At 34.2% G+C, this 18,613-nt stretch overlaps 1 protein-coding gene across 1 annotated transcript in view; it reads left to right on the forward strand.

Annotated features, from left to right (window-relative positions):
• DYNC2H1 (dynein cytoplasmic 2 heavy chain 1) overlaps positions 1-18,613 on the forward strand; it is a 143,665-nt gene that overhangs the window by 3,151 nt on the left and 121,901 nt on the right. The window contains exons 3-25 of the mRNA XM_021529338.3: positions 333-468; positions 785-903; positions 1,456-1,600; positions 2,361-2,593; positions 2,829-2,963; positions 3,057-3,170; positions 3,335-3,446; positions 3,593-3,717; positions 4,450-4,625; positions 5,996-6,191; positions 6,776-6,871; positions 7,374-7,526; positions 7,637-7,735; positions 9,837-9,976; positions 10,065-10,293; positions 10,751-10,878; positions 11,707-11,822; positions 13,374-13,501; positions 14,948-15,097; positions 15,859-16,064; positions 16,881-17,036; positions 17,128-17,242; positions 17,754-17,924. Coding sequence (XP_021385013.2) covers positions 333-468; positions 785-903; positions 1,456-1,600; positions 2,361-2,593; positions 2,829-2,963; positions 3,057-3,170; positions 3,335-3,446; positions 3,593-3,717; positions 4,450-4,625; positions 5,996-6,191; positions 6,776-6,871; positions 7,374-7,526; positions 7,637-7,735; positions 9,837-9,976; positions 10,065-10,293; positions 10,751-10,878; positions 11,707-11,822; positions 13,374-13,501; positions 14,948-15,097; positions 15,859-16,064; positions 16,881-17,036; positions 17,128-17,242; positions 17,754-17,924 — 3,378 coding nt within the window. The remainder of the gene's footprint in view (positions 1-332; positions 469-784; positions 904-1,455; positions 1,601-2,360; positions 2,594-2,828; positions 2,964-3,056; positions 3,171-3,334; positions 3,447-3,592; positions 3,718-4,449; positions 4,626-5,995; positions 6,192-6,775; positions 6,872-7,373; positions 7,527-7,636; positions 7,736-9,836; positions 9,977-10,064; positions 10,294-10,750; positions 10,879-11,706; positions 11,823-13,373; positions 13,502-14,947; positions 15,098-15,858; positions 16,065-16,880; positions 17,037-17,127; positions 17,243-17,753; positions 17,925-18,613) is intronic.

Below are 18,613 nucleotides of genomic sequence, written 5' to 3' on the forward strand. Positions count from 1 at the left end.
TCTGGTCATACATATGCCTGACTGGAAATGAGGAATACACTGGTAATTGATGGTTAATGTAGAAAACCAGCTCACACACTTTCAGGGTGCCTTTGTAAACCTGGACACTGACTTTTGATTTTGCGATAACAATGTTTTTTATAGTATTATTCTGAATTGTTAATTCAAAAGAATGAGGTGCTCTTCCTTGACTTTAGGGAAAAAAAATTGCTACATTGTCCCACCACGTGGTTGGTACTTAATCTGCATTTTGTATTTTTTTAAAGATGAATGGGGAGAAAATACTAATTGCTCTATCATGTGAGTCATAATTTTCAAAATTTTCATTACAGGATGAGAAGTGGAGTAAAGCATTTGATCCCAAGCTCCAGAAACTTTTAAGTGAGCTTGAAGCTGGCTTGAGTACTGCTCTCAGAAGATCAGATTGCAGTTACACAGGAACAAAATTCAATGAAGATGATATGCGAGGTTTGTTTTGCAATTATGTCTTTTATAGTTAGTCTTTGAATTTGGAGTAAATAATCCATTTACAAATTGAGAGTTTAAGTTTCCCAGTAATTGCACAGTGTGAAATAAAACTGGTTGTTGTTAATAGACTGGAATTGTTTCTGGTCATGCCAGAAAAGCAGAGTTGACTTTTGTACTGCATCTAGTCAGGATCAGAATTTAAAAGATACTTACTTAAGCATATGTAAAAATTTGCTTTAGAAAGTATGTTCTGACTGAACATATTTTATAAACATTCATTTATTTAATATATAAATATTTTCTTTTTTATTTGCAGCTATACTTACACCAACAGATGAATTTCAGTTCTGGAGAGAATGTGCTCATCATGGAAATAAAGGGTGTAGTAAAGAAAGAGCTTCATATTTTCGAGACCTATTTGAGGACATTGCAAAAGTATGTTTTATTTTGTATGATCAGTGATATATTTCTAGACTTAGTAAAAACTACTCTTCCTATGAAATATATGTCAGTATATGTACACTCTTTCCAAATAAATTAATATATAACTATTTAGCTTTTTTTTTTCTTGGCAAAGTTCTACTTTAAATGATATTCATCTAGTTTGTAGTGATAGTGGTGCATGGGAATGCCATCATTTAATTGGGAGTGGATTTGGTCATTGAATACTAGGAGCTGCTGTGGAAATACAACTGTATACTACAGTTTGTGAACTGGGATTGACTCACGAGATGAAAAGGACACTATTAATGCTGGTATGCAACACTTGGTACCCACAGAGCACTTTCTTGAACACTGCTTCAGATAGCAGTGAATACTTCACACTAATAAACTTACACAAATGCTTGGTTTTTTTGAGAGGATTATGACATATTCTGTTGTGCAGTAAACCTCAGGACACTACACCACTTGTCAGCTTCAGGAAAGTGTAAATGTTTTGTCAATACTATTTGCAAATTAAATATATTAAGGATTTGTTTTTTCTAGGATTATTGCAACTTGGATACTCTCTCATTATTGGAAGTTGTGGATTTGGTGGAGGCTACCAAGGACACTGTTGATAGTGTGTGGAGACAAACAGAACATGATCCTTATCCACAGTCTCGCATGCATAATCTCTTGGATGTGATAGGTAAGCCTTTTATGCAGTCTTTATTAAATGAACAGTCAAGAAAAGTAAAAGGATTCCTTGAAAAGAGAGCTTCTTCCTTGTAAAGGCACCAATAACAGCACACAGCATGAAGGTGCTCGCTTCTAATTACGATCCGTGAGTATTATTTGCCTTCTTGTATGTAGTAATTCAGCCAGTTTTGGTAGATGCCTTCACATGTTTGGGAAGGAGATAGAAGATGGAGTTGGATACCTTTCAGGCAGTGGACTGGATTTGTTGTGCTTCTGTTTTACTCCCTGTCTTTCTTTCAGAGGAGAAAACTTATTTACATAAACTGCCATTAAAGGTGGTTCAGTCTTTGTGGAGGTGAGAGCAGGATGTGCAGACAGGTTTTTCTCTCTTTCTTTTGACACCAGGCTCATGTTTGGGGACAGGCGTAGGACAGTGAGGGTGTGTGCTCCTGCCAGACGTGTGTGTGTGTGAGAGAGAGGAAGAGTTGTGGAGAGCAGTCAGATACAGCCATTGCTGCATGTGTGTGGAATCCAGAATCCAAATCCATCTGCTTCACATATTGGACCAACTTCTGTTTACCTTGGAGATATTCAAGCAATTTATTGAATCTGAAACAAAATAATTGGTTATTGCTGCATTTATGTGGTTTGAAATTAAGACACTACACTGTTTTTTTTTTTTTTTAAATGTGATTGAAATGTGGTGTAGCTTTAAAACAATTATTTTAAACAAACATCTTGGGTTTTTTTACACTTTTTTTGTCTTCTAGGTGGCTCACTAGGCAGATTTGTTCAGAGAAAATTAGCAGTTTTGAATTTGTGGGAGGATACTTTTCACAGTGTTAAAGAAAATATCCAGGCTGGCATCTTGGTTTGTGAACAGTGGGTGTCAGCTTGTGAATACCTAACTGGACAACTATGGCAACGTTACACTCTACATCCATGGAAAAATGAGAAATATTTCCCTGAACTGATAGCCAAACTTGGCCAGCGTCTTGATGAGGTAGAGGTTTGAATGATACACAATAGTTTCATAAGACACAGAATTAAACAGCATTGTTTCAAGTTAAAAAAGGGAATTAAAATACTTCCGTAGTATTTTCAGAATCAGTATTCTATAATCTTTTTGTCTGAGTCTTTCAAAAGTTTCTTATAAAAAGGATAGAGATATGTACTTGTAAATATAAATTCTATGTAAAAATACTTTTGTTATATCAAATACTTTCTTTCCCTCATAGGTGCTAACTGTTAGAACACTTCATGAAAAACTTATGTTCTTTTTGCCAGCTGGAGAAAAAGATTCTTTACATCTTTCCCATGTGTTTGAACCGTTTGCTGGCCTAAATCCTGTACACTATAATCCTTACACAGAGGTATAATGCTTATTTTTAATTTATTAATATTCTTTCTGTGTCTTTCTGCAATGTATATAACCATAAACTAACACATGAACTCATTATCTCTAGCCATTATGGAAAGCAGCGGTCTCTCAGTATGAAAGAATTATTGCCCCAATGGAACAAAAAATAGCAATCAAATTGAAGAAATTTATTTCAGAAATTCAGGACAGTCCACAGCAGGTATGGGTAATTCTGTATTCTGAAAACTTTCCTGAAGATTAAATTATTTAATTCCTAAGTAGTCAGTTTAGGGGATAGGAGTAAGTACTTAGAGCCTGGTACCAGCCGATATTTAATTTTTTTTCATAAGAAAGTGATAACTTTTAAAAATCTTCATATTTCAGCTTCTTCAAATATTTCAGAAGCATAAGGAACTGATAAAACACCCAAATATAAGCAAAGAATTGCTTTTTGAGAGGGAAACATTGCTGGCAGCACTTCAAGATTATGTCAAAGGTATTTAATTGCATTAGTTTTTTTTGTGAATGCTAGGATCTTTATTTACTTCTAGAATTATGCCAGTTTTCCTAGTTATAACTGCAATAGTGATCTAAGGTTGTTCTATTAGGTTTATGGTCTAATGAATCTTTTGCATATGTTAGACTATGAGACAGACTTTGGAACTCGATGCCATGGTGTTCCTGGTGATGTTTCTGGACCATTGTCAGGAAAGAACCTTTCTGAAGTTGTCAATAATATTGTATGGGTACAGCAGCTGAAACTGAAGGTAACAGATTATGTTTCTGTTTACACATGATTTTTCATAGAATGTAAAACATGGTATTTGACATTTCTGTGGGGAATTCCATACAAAAAAATTGTGGACCTCCCTAGAGTTATATAATCAAGGCTCCTTATCAGTGGTGCTGCTTGCTAAGTTGAATTTTATTAGCAGACCCAGAATTTAGTCTTTTTGTAGTAAACTGAACTGCTTAAAAAAGAAAAAAGAAAGACCAAAATTCATACAGTAGTTGTTTTTGTTAAATTTTACCCTCCAGTTTGCATTTTAAAATTGTATTTAGGATTTTTAGGATTTACAGATACCCAGATATCCACTGATTGTATTGACTAGGAATTTAATTTGCCTACTTCTGAAATTTCAAATATCTTTGAAGTATTGTCATGGACCTTATAGATAAAACAGAAAACTCGTGGTAGATCTGTACCTTTACAGAGACTTAAATAAAGACTAAGTGGTATATCCTGGGGTATCTTAATAGGGATGGATGCTGTTGTCAGTATTGTCAGTGAACAGCTTATTCAAACCCAATTTACTGTAAAGAGAATTCAGACATCTGGGACACAGTTCAGAGTTCACTTTTTTTTTGTAATCAGCTTTTGACTCCCACTTGGATGTTTTGTAATACTGATTTTTATTGTGGTGATTTCTCTTTTCTGATTGAATACTGGGAAGTTAAACTTTCCAGTTAACAGTATTTTCTTTGTTGTTGTGTTTAAGGTGGATGATTCTATCAAGCTGGCAGAGGCTCTTCTTTCTGACTTACCTGGATTTCAAACTTTTCTTCAAAGTGCAAATTGTTTTCTGGAACAGTTGAAAGTATATGAGCAAGAACAATTTGATGATTGGTCTAGGAATATCCAGTCAGAATTATCAAATCCCAAGTCAGGACTTTGGTAAGTGCACTCTTGTTTAAGTAATGTTTATTAAATAATGAAATCTGTAGTATGGTGTAATTCATTAGAACTTGACAAAGGAAATAAAAAAAAATTACAAGATTGAGAATGAATGGAGAGACAAAATAGAGCAATTTATTATACTTTCATTGCCTGCCAGTCTTGCTTGGTAAGGCGAAGTATACAGGACAATATTATTGGTTACTAATTAACAGCTAATATTGCAGATTAAGAACTAATCTTGAAGTTTCTGTTAGCACCTGGAATGAAAGACATGTTTGATTTGTGTGTTGTTTTTATTTGTTGCCTGTTGTAATCCTTACAGTGATAACGTATAGAGACTAGATGAGAATATAGCTGTGATGTACAGATAACACGTGTAGAGTAACAAATTAATTGCTATTCACAAGAAATTCTGCAGTCTACATAAGGTAGATGAAAGAAGGGTAGGCATGTCAATTTAAACTTAATGATTTTTTTTTTTCCCCAAAATAATAAAATTTCTGTATGGGATGCTAAAATATATTTTAACCATTTTAGTTGATTGGCCACATAGCTTCTGTTTTCAGCTCTGAGTGTTGCAAAATGCCTCTGAAAGGAATTTGTCCACAGTTAGAGAGGATACAGGAGTTTATACTTAAATGGAAACTTTTATTTTAATGAAAATACTCAAATATATAACAGCCATCTAATTTATTAGTATATAAAATTTTGTTGTTGTAAGATTTTAAAAGATATGAAGTGGATAATTGAAAGAACAAGAAAAGAAGTAGCTCCCTACATAGGGGAATGCAATGGATATGGGAACTAGAAAAGAGATGATGAAATTAAAAAAAATGAGTAAGGCTGAAGTGTTTGTGAAAGGATGGTGGTAGAAGCATTGCTAAAGTAGAAAAAAATAAAGTCTGAAAATAGGCCGATGTTCTTATTAGCATCTGGCTGCATTTACCAAAATGCTTCACTGAAGCAAGGTCTGGTTCTTAGAATTGGTTCCCGTCATTATTTTCTCTCCACTTTGCAGTGCAGGAGACTGAGGCTGGTAAGGTTCCTGCTTGAGGGACAGTGATGGATACAGTGTAATCTAGAATGCTGTCTAGCTGTGAGTTACATGTTAACTATCGTCACAAACCTGAAAAGCTTTGTAAGCAGAAATGATAGGCATTGTTAATTCTATCTTATATTAATTGGCTTTGAATTAAAGGAAAGGTTACTGGAATAATTTCTGAGTAAATTAAAATGCTAATATGCATAGAAAAACAGAATAGAATGGCATCAAGCTGTTTAGAATAGTTTGTTATATTATGGAAAAATGCACCTAAGAAAGGATAAATATCAAATTATATTCAGTATTATAATTGATTTTGGTTCAGTATCCAAGCTAATAGCCCTGTGATGGAGTTGGATCCCATTTCTGGAACATTAAACATACTTTACTCAGATCGTTTGGTGACTCTGCTAAGAGAAGTACGTCAGCTATCAGCACTTGGGTTTGCTATACCAGCTAAAATCCAACATCTTGCAAAAACTGCCCAAAAGTTCTGCAAGCAGGCGGTCATCCTCAAGCAGGTATAAGAGTATGCCATAATAGCTTCCTGTTCTGACTTCCCTGCTTGAACTTTCCTTTTTTTTCTGTCTGTGTGTTAAGCTTTCCATTTTGCTTGTCTGTATGAAAGTGACTTCTTTCTTGAACAAATTAGTGAAGTCCATAAAAGAAAGCAAATCTAAAGATATGCTTCACAATTTCAGAATGAGTCTTCTTTTGAAATATAGTATTAAAGCCATATGAAGTTACAGTATGAATATACAAAAATAAGACACGTAATTAGTTGATTACCTTGTTTTAGTTTCAGTTTTTTATAATTACGACTAAAGGGAATTCTCATAAAATGTAGCAACTTATCCTCACCATTGCTAGTTTTCAACTGAAAATATATTAGCAAGTATTTTAGTGGAAGTATGTGTAGGGTTTTTGAGGGTGGGTGGTCTATTTCTTTGATTGCACTCAATGCCACATATGTTTATATTTGGCTTATATTTCAGTTCAATTTCTCATGAGGTGTCATTGATATCTGGGATACCCTTACAGCTAGGGCAAAGGTGACATGAGACTTCTTATTTTTCCGTTTAAATTTAAACTTGTTTTTTTGCAGGTGGCACATTTCTATAATTCTATTGATCAACAAATGATTTGGAGTCAAAAGCCAATGATGTTACAATCTGCTCTAGCATTTGAACAGATAATTAAGGTGAAAGACTTCCCCTCTCTTTGTCTTTTTATTTTCAGTGGTATCTGTGCATATTCTGTGCTGCTTTTTCTGTGTTTATTGCATTGTAATTAAAAAAATAGTTTCTTGATAAACAGGTGAAGTTGATTAGCAATTATTAATGCCACATTTTTGATTTTGATCTGTGCAGAACAAAGATCAAGAGAGGCATTTAAGGTGTCCTCTCATCTTCAGATGTCTGCTTATGTTTGTGGAGCAGCAGTCTCAACATCAGTTGATCAATTTCAAACTCTGTTAGGAGTCTGTCATTGATCCTTCTCCAGTGCACTGATGTAGCTATAATACTATGCCCCTACATGTCTGTGATTTACCAGATTATTTTGTCTCTAGTGCAGCCAAGGGAAAGGGAGATGCTCCAATTTTTGCTAGGAATAAAACCATATTTCTTATATTATCACTTCTGTATGTTGGTTGGTAGACCGTTTTTGTCATTAAATGTTACAAAGGTTGTGTGTTTATAAAGCATTCAAAATCAGGTCCTGGAGGAAAAGCTCAAATAACATGGGATAATCCCAGAGAACTGGAGGCTTATATCCAAAAACTCCAAGATGCTGCTGAACGGATTTCCACTGAAAATAGAAAACTAAGAAAGTGGCACACAAACTTCATTCAAAAGGTATATTTTCCATATGAAATTGAAGTAATGTCTATTATAGCATACCTTAACCTTTCTTTAATTTACATGTTGATGAGTATGTTTATTATTCCTTAACATTCTTTTAACAGGTCATATCGCTTATGAATATTGATCTACTGCGGCAGCAGCAGCGTTGGAAAGAGGGGCTTCAGGAACTCAGAACTGGTTTTGCCAGCCTCGAGTCACAGGCATGGTTTGATTTTCCTACTGCAAACTGTGAAAATTTGACTTTTAACAGTAATCGAGATTTAAGACTCAAACGTAGTGTGATTGAATTAATTCTAATTAAGGAGTTACTGGTTGTCGTAGGAAAACATCTGTGTTCTAGTTAATGCCAGACATGAGATAAAATCACAGTTGAGGAGGATGGAGATAATTTTTTTTTATGTCATATTAGCATTGGGAGAAGAACTTTTGGTCAATAACAGGTGTTAGATGAAGAAATGGGAAAACCTTGGGTAATGTAGACCAGTTGTGTCTGAGCCATTAATGCAGGGTAAAACGAAGAAATTAGTACAGATAATGAGTATAAACTCAGCATAAAACAAATGTACAAAATTTGGAATTAAAATGCATTTCTCCCTGAAATGATGATAAAAACATATTTTTGTTCACTTATCAACTGACAACTTCTAGAGTAGAGTCACAGAATCGTTAAGACCCTTAATATAATTAAATAAGATGATTAAGATTTTGATAAAAAATATCATATTATCAAAGTAAGCTATTTTGAGTTATTATTCAAGCCGGTTTGTCCTTTAGCCTTCAGCAATCAAAATACGATATTCTTAGATGGATATGTTGTTCTTATCCTTTATAGTGCAAATGCAGGTTACTTGTTTTTGGTGTTTGCCACTCAAATAAATGCAGTGTCTTTACAGTATTTTACTTCTAATTTTGTTTTCATTCTCTCAAGATAATACAAAAAATAATCTGTCTTGGTTTCTTTTCAAGTTTCATTTGCAGATTTTTATGTTTAAAATATTCTTTTTAAAGAATCTAGATTTCCTTTAGGATCTGTTTGAAAATTACTTTGATACTACGAAATGTTTTTAGATGGAAAATAACCTAAACTGTTTTCAGTCACTCTTCAAAAATCTTTGAATAGAAGTGATACAATTTAACTAAATGTATATTTTTTCACAATCCAAAAATTATAAGATGGTATACTTACTGCTGTTGTCATCGAAATATTACATAATTATCCTGTTATAATTGTCTTAAGGCTTAATTAAGACAATTTCAGGTTTTCTTAATCTCTAGAATCTTTCTGTTGGAAGAGCTCCTATAGGCAGTTTTGAATTGTAGGATAGACCTTAACTGTATAGCTTCTTGCAGCAACCCTCCAAAGCCCTGCCTGAAAATCTCCAATTAAACAGAACCTTTTAAGTTGGAAAGTGTTTCTAGCTTTTTTTCTAGCTTAAATTGTCTTTGTGCAAATCCCTCCATGACTTGCAAATGACTATTTAGCTCAGTTGGTCAGGTTGCTAGTAATGCCAAGGTAATGGATTTGATTCCAGTTTGGATGATTTACTTAAGAGTGGGACTTGAGGATCCTTGTGGGTCCCTTCCAGCTCAGAAGACTCTGATTTACATAAATTGACTGTATCATAAGGCTTTCTATGTTCTTACAGTGCAGTGTAGCAGATGTCAATAAAAAACTGAATTCTTTGAGGTAAAATTTTACATTAATTCATTAGTTAACATTGTTTTCTGGAAACACACAAGATTTTTTGTAAATACTATTTAAAAGGTAGCTTACATATTATAAGAAAATAGAAGATGTGATACAGGTTTAAATCTCTTATTCGGCCAGCTCTTTATGTTATTTCTAGCAGAGTCCTGTGCATTTTAGGGTAACCCTGAAGAACATTCTGGTAAACCAGTGGGTGATGAACCTCAGTGAAGTTTCTATGGTGATTTGCCATAGAGACTGCTTGATTTGAATAGTTTTTTAATTTCCTGTGTTAATTTGAAATAAATGCAATAAATGCAATAACTGGTCACAAAATCAAAAACTTATATCTTGAGTTAGAAAGGGTCCACAAGGACCATCAAGTCCAACTCCCTGCTCATCACAGGACTATGTAAAACTAAACAAAGTGACTTAAGTATGTTGTCCAGATGGTCCTTAAACTCTGACCAGCTTGGTGCCATGACCCAGTATATGCCAGCTGTGTGATTACTGAATTTTACTAAGATCCTGGTCTTTGGATCTTATACCATGTGCAGTTTCATCTTAAAATTATGGAGGAATAAGGAAAAATAATAAACATTGTTAAATTTTAGGGTTTCAAATCGAGTGATATGAAAGCTTGGAGACAACATTGGAATCATCAACTTTATAAAGCTCTGGAGCATCAGTATCAAATGGGCTTAGAAGCACTCAATGAGAATTTAGCAGAGATAATTATCGATCTAACATTCAAGTAAGATTTTGGTTTTTTGCCTTAAAAGAAAATATGCAGGTGCAGATTACATTAAAATACTAGTTTTTCTATTTGTTTCATCTTTTAGGCAAGGTCGCTTGCAATTCAGACCTCCTTTTGAAGAAGTACGAGCTAGATATTATAGAGAAATGAAGAGATTCATCTCCATTCCAAATCAGTTTAGGGGAGTAAGTGAGGCAGAAGATGAGTCTATATTCACTGTTATGACCGAAAGAAATGCAAATGGATTTCTGACCGCTTTCAGTAAAGCAGAGGATTTGTTCAGAAGGCTGACAGATGTTTCTAATCAATTCAAGGTATTTTCAATAGTGGACTGACTCATACATTTTTTCGCTTAGATTTATGTCATTTTATGCTTTGGACATTATACAAGTAGCTGAGCAATTGTGTTTATGCATCATTGTTCTTTTCTTCAAGGCATATAAGCAAAAGCTTAGCAAGTCCATCCATGTTAAGCCAATTACTTAAGCACATGCCTGATTTGATGTATATGTATAGTTCCTTTTGAATACTCTATATAATAGCTGACTTCTCAGTCTTTCTGTTTTGAATAGCCTTAAATGTGTGAGCATGTCAAACTGTTTTTTACCTCCTGATTTTTGTAATAAGAAAATCTACAGATAGTTGAAGAAGCACAAAGATTAAAGAGAATGTAACTTGAAAAAATTATTAGAGTATTTTAATGTTATTGAGAAATAGTTTTTTAATCGGGAAATATTTCTTTTTCATGGAATAAAAAATAATGTTGAAAAGGAATGGGTCGTAATTGGCCAAGTAGATATGGAACCTTTGGTGAAGACACATCTTACTAGCAAACAGGACTGGGAAAAAAACTTTAAGGCATTAAAAGTGAGAGGGAAAGAAGCAGAACGTCTTCCAAGGTATAGTGTAACTATTCTTTTGTTTGAATAATATATTCTATCAGATATTTTAAATGTAATAGTTAGAGTTCTAAAGTAAAACTGTTAGGAATCATGTTTAGAACAAGGTAAAAGATGTGACATTTCATGCTGGAGAAGTAGAACTTGCTGGCTAGTTATACTCTGAGTAGAAAAGATTTCCATGAGTTCATGGACAAACTGAGGTGAATAGAAGAGAAGCTGGCTGTTGTGCCTTATAGCCAGAAGCAACATGTTGCTAAGAAATCCATGAGTTGAAAATATTATTGTTGATAGGATAGTTAGGAAGATATCAAGTAAGGCAGACTTTTTTCTTAGTGTTCTCTAGGTATCTACTTATGGTCACTGATATATTAGATATGGGGCCTTGAAATGACTCTCTATGGCTATTCTTCTGTTCTTAATACTATTGAAAGCTGAGTTAGTAAACTCCCATGGAAATTAGAGAAGTAAAGACATGAATATACAAATAATGAAACTATTTTTTTTTTGAGTATGATAATAGCCTTTCAGAATTTTATGGCACTGGTTATATAAAATCAAGGCATTTTCTAACTATTTGGAGAAGGAGAGCGTTAAACCTAAGTCCCCATAAAATTGAAAGTACATATGCATAACTGTAAATATTTCAACACTATGAGTAATTTCCCAATAAGCTATGACTTCCATTTGTAGAATTATAAGGGAAAATTTTCATTGAACTACTAAGATAGGGTAAACTATAGATGTGCATAGATGCAGAGATGTAAGATCATACATGTAAGTATGCCACTGAATATTTGCTGTCTTTTAATCTCTTTTTTTCTGAAGCACGATCAGAATAGATTGTTTAACTGTTAATTGCAACCCTGTGAAAACTGTGATTGATGATTTCATCCAGAAGTTGTACGACATTCTAGTTATTTCTTTGAGAAAATCTATTCAAGGTAAATAACTTCAATAAACAGTATTTTAGTTTTGTTTGTTTCTGCTGTACTTAGGCACATATGTATTAATGTAAATAATCTTTAAAGAAATATTTTACTTTTTACTTAGGCACAGTGGACTGCAGAAATCACAATGCAGAGAAAGTAATGTCACAGTATGACACGAATAACTCACACACAGATGATAGATGTAAAAGAGGAAAGAAAAGAACTAAAAGAGAGATTTTATTTTCTGACTCCGTAGTATATAGAATCTCAAAAGTGACAGCAGTTTGGAGGGTGAAATTGTCACCTCTCCAACCATGCTGGTCAAACTAACGGTTTATCAATTCTCTCTACCTACAAAGAAGAATGCAAAACAATCATTATTTACATGAACATGTGTGAGAACTCCAGTAGAAATATGTAAACAGCAGAAGGCATAGAAAACTTTTAGAAGAACGTTAAAACTCCCAAAAGAACAAGGCAAGAAAGTAATCTGTTACAGCTGTGTATTCCTCAATATTACTTTTTCACTATAGACCTAGTCTAGGACCCTTTGTATCTTTCTGCTTCTTGTTTGGGCCACTTCTGTTACAGGTGTAAAAGAATACATATGAATGTTGTTTTGCTTGTTTCTTTTATCTGAAGGAAAATTTTGTTGCTTCAGAGAGGAAAATTTCCTAGGTGTTTGAGAAGGTGTTATAAAATGTAATAAAAATGCTCTTAGATTTTTCTTTTACAAATTGACATACTTCATAAAGAGTCTAAAATAATTTGGACTTACTCCATAGAATGCTTGTCGCTTCAATTGCCAAAACTGTTAAAACTGTGTTGAAGAATACAAAACATTTCCCTGTTTTGGGTGGTTGATGTATATATGGAACAGCAGGACAAAGTGGAATAAAGTGTAGATGATGAGGAATAACAGTGCTTTGTACTTTAAATCTAATAATTGTCACAGGAAATGTATAACAGGGATTGTGCAAGAAAGGAAATTATTTCATAGCCTGAAAGGTGAATCTTTCCTGGAAGATTTCCTGGAGCTGTACAGCTCCTTTCTCAGTATCAAAAGAGATTTACCTTGGTAGGTAAATACATTATCGTTTATGCAGGCATTTGTTTGTGAGTCTTCTCAATACGTAAAGGCAGGTGGCTTTAGTTAGTTAGTCTCTTGAAAAGACCCAAACCACAATTAACAGAGAATAACCCCAAAGAACCCAAAAGCAATTTATATCTGTTTACCTAAAAAAAAAAAAAAAAAAGTCCTTTACAGCCTTTGAAAATATATCAATAAATGCCCCACGTATTTATGTTTAATGTTCAGAAGGGACTCTGATACTCATGGTCTAAATCATGCACTGAATGCAGTGGTTTACATCTGAAAAGCTACTTGTAAACACAAATGTGCAACTTCTGTTCAGGGAGAAGCCAAGACTGGAGTCTGCAATTTTTAAACAAATACTTTGCATACTTATGACTAATGCCGTATCCTTGTGCATTTGTCTGACTTGGATATTTGAAATTACTAATATTCTCTCCATGATAACTTTGTTTTCCATCTTTGTGTAGCTCACCTCTGTGATGTTTCTACATTTCTGACTGATGCCATGGAAACACTAGTGATCAGGCCCCAGACTGTAGAGGAAATAGCAGAAGACAATTTAAAATATTTAAGCCTACATGAACGAAAAGAAGGGGTAAGATGCTATTTTATTCTACCCAGAGCAACAACTATAAAACTGTAATTACTTTCCAGTATGGAAACTTACATTTAATAACTAATCAAGATCATGGTCAAGTCACATAGGGTCAGGGCAGTAGTCCATGTAGCACAGTAATTCGTGTCCAGCAGTGGAGTGATTTACTTAGGGGAAAACATAAAATCAGGGTAGTATATTTGATGCTTTTTACTTCTAACCTTCAACCTGAACCTTTCTGAGTTTAATGTGGCTCCTGACATGTAGTAACACTCAGTGGATTTCTTTTACACAGCCTTACCTTGTCTTCTCTTGAGAGTAAATACATGATTGACATCCAAAATATACTCTGGTAAAGTGTAGATCAATTGCCCATTACATGAGGAATCCCTCTTTTTATTTTTTTCCATCTGGCACCTGTTAACTTCATAGCATTTATGTCTTATATTGAAAGAGATATGGACCAAACAGTTCCTATTTTTCCTTTTCATGGCACATAACTCTATTTTACTTTGTTGTGTTTGGTATCAGCGATCTCTGTTGTAGATTGAAGAGTGTTAGTTAATCTCATCTTTTCTTATGCATAAGCTCACTCATAACTTTGATTATCCTTGTTGCCTTTTGATAAGTCTTTCCTTTCTATTTCATTTTTCTATGTGACCAACAGATTTTTCTAAGTTTTTAAGATCAGAATAAACCATGAATTTACATGATGAAATTGTAATATTACCTTGTATTATCATTTTGTTCTCTGTGACTCATAATATTTATTTTGCTTAGATTAAGCTCACATTTTGGTAAAACTAGCTGTAATAACCCTAAGAAAGCAGTGAAGTCCAGTTTTTATCTTAGGACTCAACTTGTACATGTGAAATTTATTTTTTCACATATGTGTCTCTTCATGGTTATCTACTTGAATTTTGCTTGTCACCAGTATCATCAGTCATTATTTCTTATGTATTCATTCTGCAGTTCTTCACAAGTGAAGTATTTTAATGTCTGAAATAATATAGTATCATCAGTGAACTTTATCGTCTCTCAGACTGGTCTCCTTTTCCAATTATTTTATAAGCACGTTAAGCAGTCCAGAACAGGTACTGAGAAAAAAATTTAACTACATCCCAGCCAAAGCCAACAAACATGTGCACAGATTTATCACATTCTGTTGCTCTCTGCAATATATAAGATGGCACTTACCTTTTTCATAGTTAACATTCACTTCCGTATATCTCATGTTAGATTCAAGGTTTAGAATTTCTCTAAATACCTCAGACACAATTTTTTTCAAATGTTTTAATATTATTCTATTAGCAGTATTAAAAAAGCAGCTGTATATACACTTATTATCTGTGTTACAGAATTGGTGATTCATATGTATTTGCTTTAGATAAACAAAATTTGCTGAATTTTTACATGTACACTTATTTTTGATCTTTCTGATTTTAGATTTTTCTCCTGTTTCAAGAGGCTGAAGATAAAAACAAACTTCTGCGAACTGTGGCTGGTGCAGGTTTGGACAGTATCAGTAACCTAAGAGCTACATGGGATAAATTTGAATTAATGATGGAAAGCCACCAGCTTATGATTGCTGAACAGGTAGCAATGAAAGCTTAAAGTTTTACCTGAAAAAGTTATAATTATTTTGAATATGTCTGGAACAATACTTTTTTCTTAGATTAAATCCATAAATATTGTCAGTTCAATAATAACATGGGCATTATTGAGTTGAGGGAGATCTGTCTAAGGAAGAATACTTAAACTTTTAAGCAGAAACTGTTAACTTTGAAGTAGTTATTAGGGGAAACTTTCGTTGAACTGATGCTAAAATAAATGAGTTGTAGTTCTGTCTCATGACAACTTTCTGGTGACAGAATTGGCTTAATAAATGCAATGGTTAACAGAAAAGAGGATAACAGTTTAAAGATAGCATTCTTATTTCTTTATCATGATTTTAGTATTGAAGCTTTTTATTTTCTTTTCACTTAACTTTGCTAACCTATGCACAGTCCTGTAATTCCAGTCCATAGGCAAACTACTTAACTCATTTGAAGTTCTACTGAAGATCTCAATTTGCCATACATATAACATTTTTCTATATGCTATAAGAGGCAAGCCTAAGTAGGTAGCATAGGCTGAATAAATAGGTCTCAAGTACTAGCATATTAAAAAAGTAGTGCCCCCTTTAAAAGAAAAACAGAATAAGGAGAATAAAGTTGAACCTTGGGTATTATACAAGAAATTTTTTGAGTTTGATTTTTAATCAAATAGTCATTATCAAGTTTTGAAGTTGATGCTTTGATTTTGAATTTTGCAGATACAAACTATTAAAGAATGTAATTTTGTCTATTGTTTTGCAGATGGAAGTGATGAAAGGAAATGTGCTTTCACGTATCAATATATATCTTCAAGATCTGGAAAAATTTAAAGCTCGCTGGGATCAGCTAAAGCCAAGTGATGATGTAATTGAAACAGGTGATCAGGATGTTCTCGAGAAAAGTGCTCAGATGATAAAGGAAAAAAAAAAGGAATTTGATGAACTTAAAACCGTGAAAGAAAAACTCATGTATGTGTGTTTGTTTCCCTGTATACCTTATTCATTAATGTACTGATCTTTTGCAGCAATAGTATCTCAGAAAATGTTTACTAATTTTTATCACAACAGATATTATAAGTAATTTAATTTGTATTACATATTTTTCATTAGCTTTTCAGGGTCCTTTTTGTTGGTTTTTCCTAACATGAATTTCTTAAGCTGAGTTTTTCTAGATGTTTTTTGATAAATAAATTGAGAAATCCTTTAAGGTCTTGCAAAAGAATGTTTGTAGACTAAAGGCTTAATTCTGACTTACAAAATTCTCACTAAGAGAAGGTTTTGGGTATTGGTCCAAAAATAACGTCTTGTAACTTAAGTGGACAGGAGCTCACCTCTCCCAGTAAGTGCTCATTATTGTAGATCTTGAGGATGAAGTTTTCTATTAAACTTCTTACCTTGGTGTGAAAATGATAGTAAATAAAATTAGCATATTCTTTTCACCACCAGGAAGAAATGATCAATTCAAAATTATTTTCTTTCCAGCTTTTATTTTGAGGGCACAAATTCACCTTTCTCATAAATAAAAAAATAAATGAAAGTTTATGGAGAATAATTGTGAATATGAGAGAAGGTTATTGTGTAAAATAGTTATCAGTCATATTTCTTTATTATTTTTATTCAAGAAGGAGATTATAAGGAAAATGCAGTTGGTTGGCAGCAATATTCTTCAATAAAGCCAATGACTTTTCATAAAAAAGTGTGATGATTTCTGTATAGTACTATTTCTTAATCTATAAAAGTACAGTGGAATAATGTAATGCATAATGCAATGATCTTTTTATGCAGTGAAGAATGCCATCATTTTAAATTGGAAGAGCCTGACTTATCATTGTCAGAAGTTGTAAGTCAAGATCTTCAGAGTTGTGCAGAAGTCTGGGCACTCTATGAAGAGTTTTATCAAGGTTTTCAGGAAAAAGCCAAAGAAGACTGGATTACTTTTAGGTAAAATTTTATTACTTAATTTTTAATGGGCATACAAGTGTGGTTGTAGTGCTGTGTTGTTATGATCTTTTTATGTTTGATTTTCATGCAGAAGTAAGATATACCTATTTGAGGAATTTTTGTTTAACTGGCATGACAGACTGAGGAAGATGGAAGAACATACTGTAATGACTGTAAAGTTGCAAAAGGAAGTGGACAAATATAAAGTAAGATGCCAATTACCCCGAAAATGTTCAAGGCCAGGTTGGGTAGTGCTTTGAGCAACCTGGTCTAGTGGAAGGTGTCCCTGACCACAGCAGAGGGGTTGGAACAGGTGATCTCTAAAGTAATTTTCAACCCAAAAAATTGTGTGATTCTATGATTTTCAAAAAGGCCCGTGAAACAAAAAATGTTTCAGTATTACTGGATAATGTGCTCTATTCTATATTTCGTTGTTAATTTCTTACAATAAAACCATGTTAATATTTAAAAAAATGTCTTCTGATACTGTTTTGAATATTTCACTTACTTTTGGGAACCTTTAGTTTTCTACAGTAGATTTACAGTGAGTTATCTTCAGAATCTTGTTTCCAAAGTTTAAATTCAGGAACTGGAGAAACTGTACCTCAGTTTAAGAATTTAAATTTTATTTTTGTTTGAATAGCATGTCACTCCATAATCAAAGAGATGCAACTGTCATAATAACCAGATGGATTTATCCATGCATTTTTTCTATAGATGATAATTCCACTCCTAAAATATGTAAGAGGAGAACATCTTTCTTCAGACCATTGGTTGGATCTCTTTCGTCTCCTGGGTCTTCCCCGAGGCACTACACTTGAGGGTTTACTATTTGGAGATCTACTAAAAGTGACAGATGCCATTATAGAAAAAGCAATGGAACTTAAGGTATGAACAATTTTACATTCCGGATCTATGTTTTTTTTATGGTTTATTTTATGTAGTATATGTTGATGTGGAGTTGCGTTATGTATATGTTTTATTATCCCTGTATTATGTATTGGTTTATTCCTTTGTACCCCCGTGTGCAACTTGGTTTATCCCCAGTTTTCCCGCCTTGTCCTCCCTTCCCGCCTTCCCAGTATCTATCCATCACCCTGAAAGAGGCATTTTACCCCCCCCCGGTGCCTTGTCTATCACTCGGTGCCCCTTCCCATCCATCCAGAAGCTTCTACTCAGGGCACCGGGTGATTGGGCGAGGACCTGGGGCTCCCCCCATATCCTTCCCCCATTGGACCCCACCATATCCCCCCATCCCGGAGCCACCCCCTATCCCTATCCCCATTGGTCGTTGGATACCCCTCCCTTACAGTTTATAAGCCAGTGCAAGCACCTTGTGCTTGTTCCTGTTGGCTGGCATCGTTCTAGGACATTTGGCCCCGTTGGGCTACAATAAACTCGGACTTAGCCCCCAGCAGGATCCGCTCTTCATTTACCACCGCGAGGCTTGCTAGCGCTGCTCGGGACCCACAAAGGCACTCTCCAAACCCCAGCTGGGAGCGGCGGAGGGTGCCTCCATCGCCCGCCCTCACCCCAGGATGAGAGCTAGCTGGGGCTGAGACAAAGGGAACCGGGGC

Source organism: Lonchura striata, chromosome 2, assembly GCF_046129695.1.
Source record: "Lonchura striata isolate bLonStr1 chromosome 2, bLonStr1.mat, whole genome shotgun sequence".
NCBI lineage: Eukaryota > Metazoa > Chordata > Aves > Passeriformes > Estrildidae > Lonchura > Lonchura striata.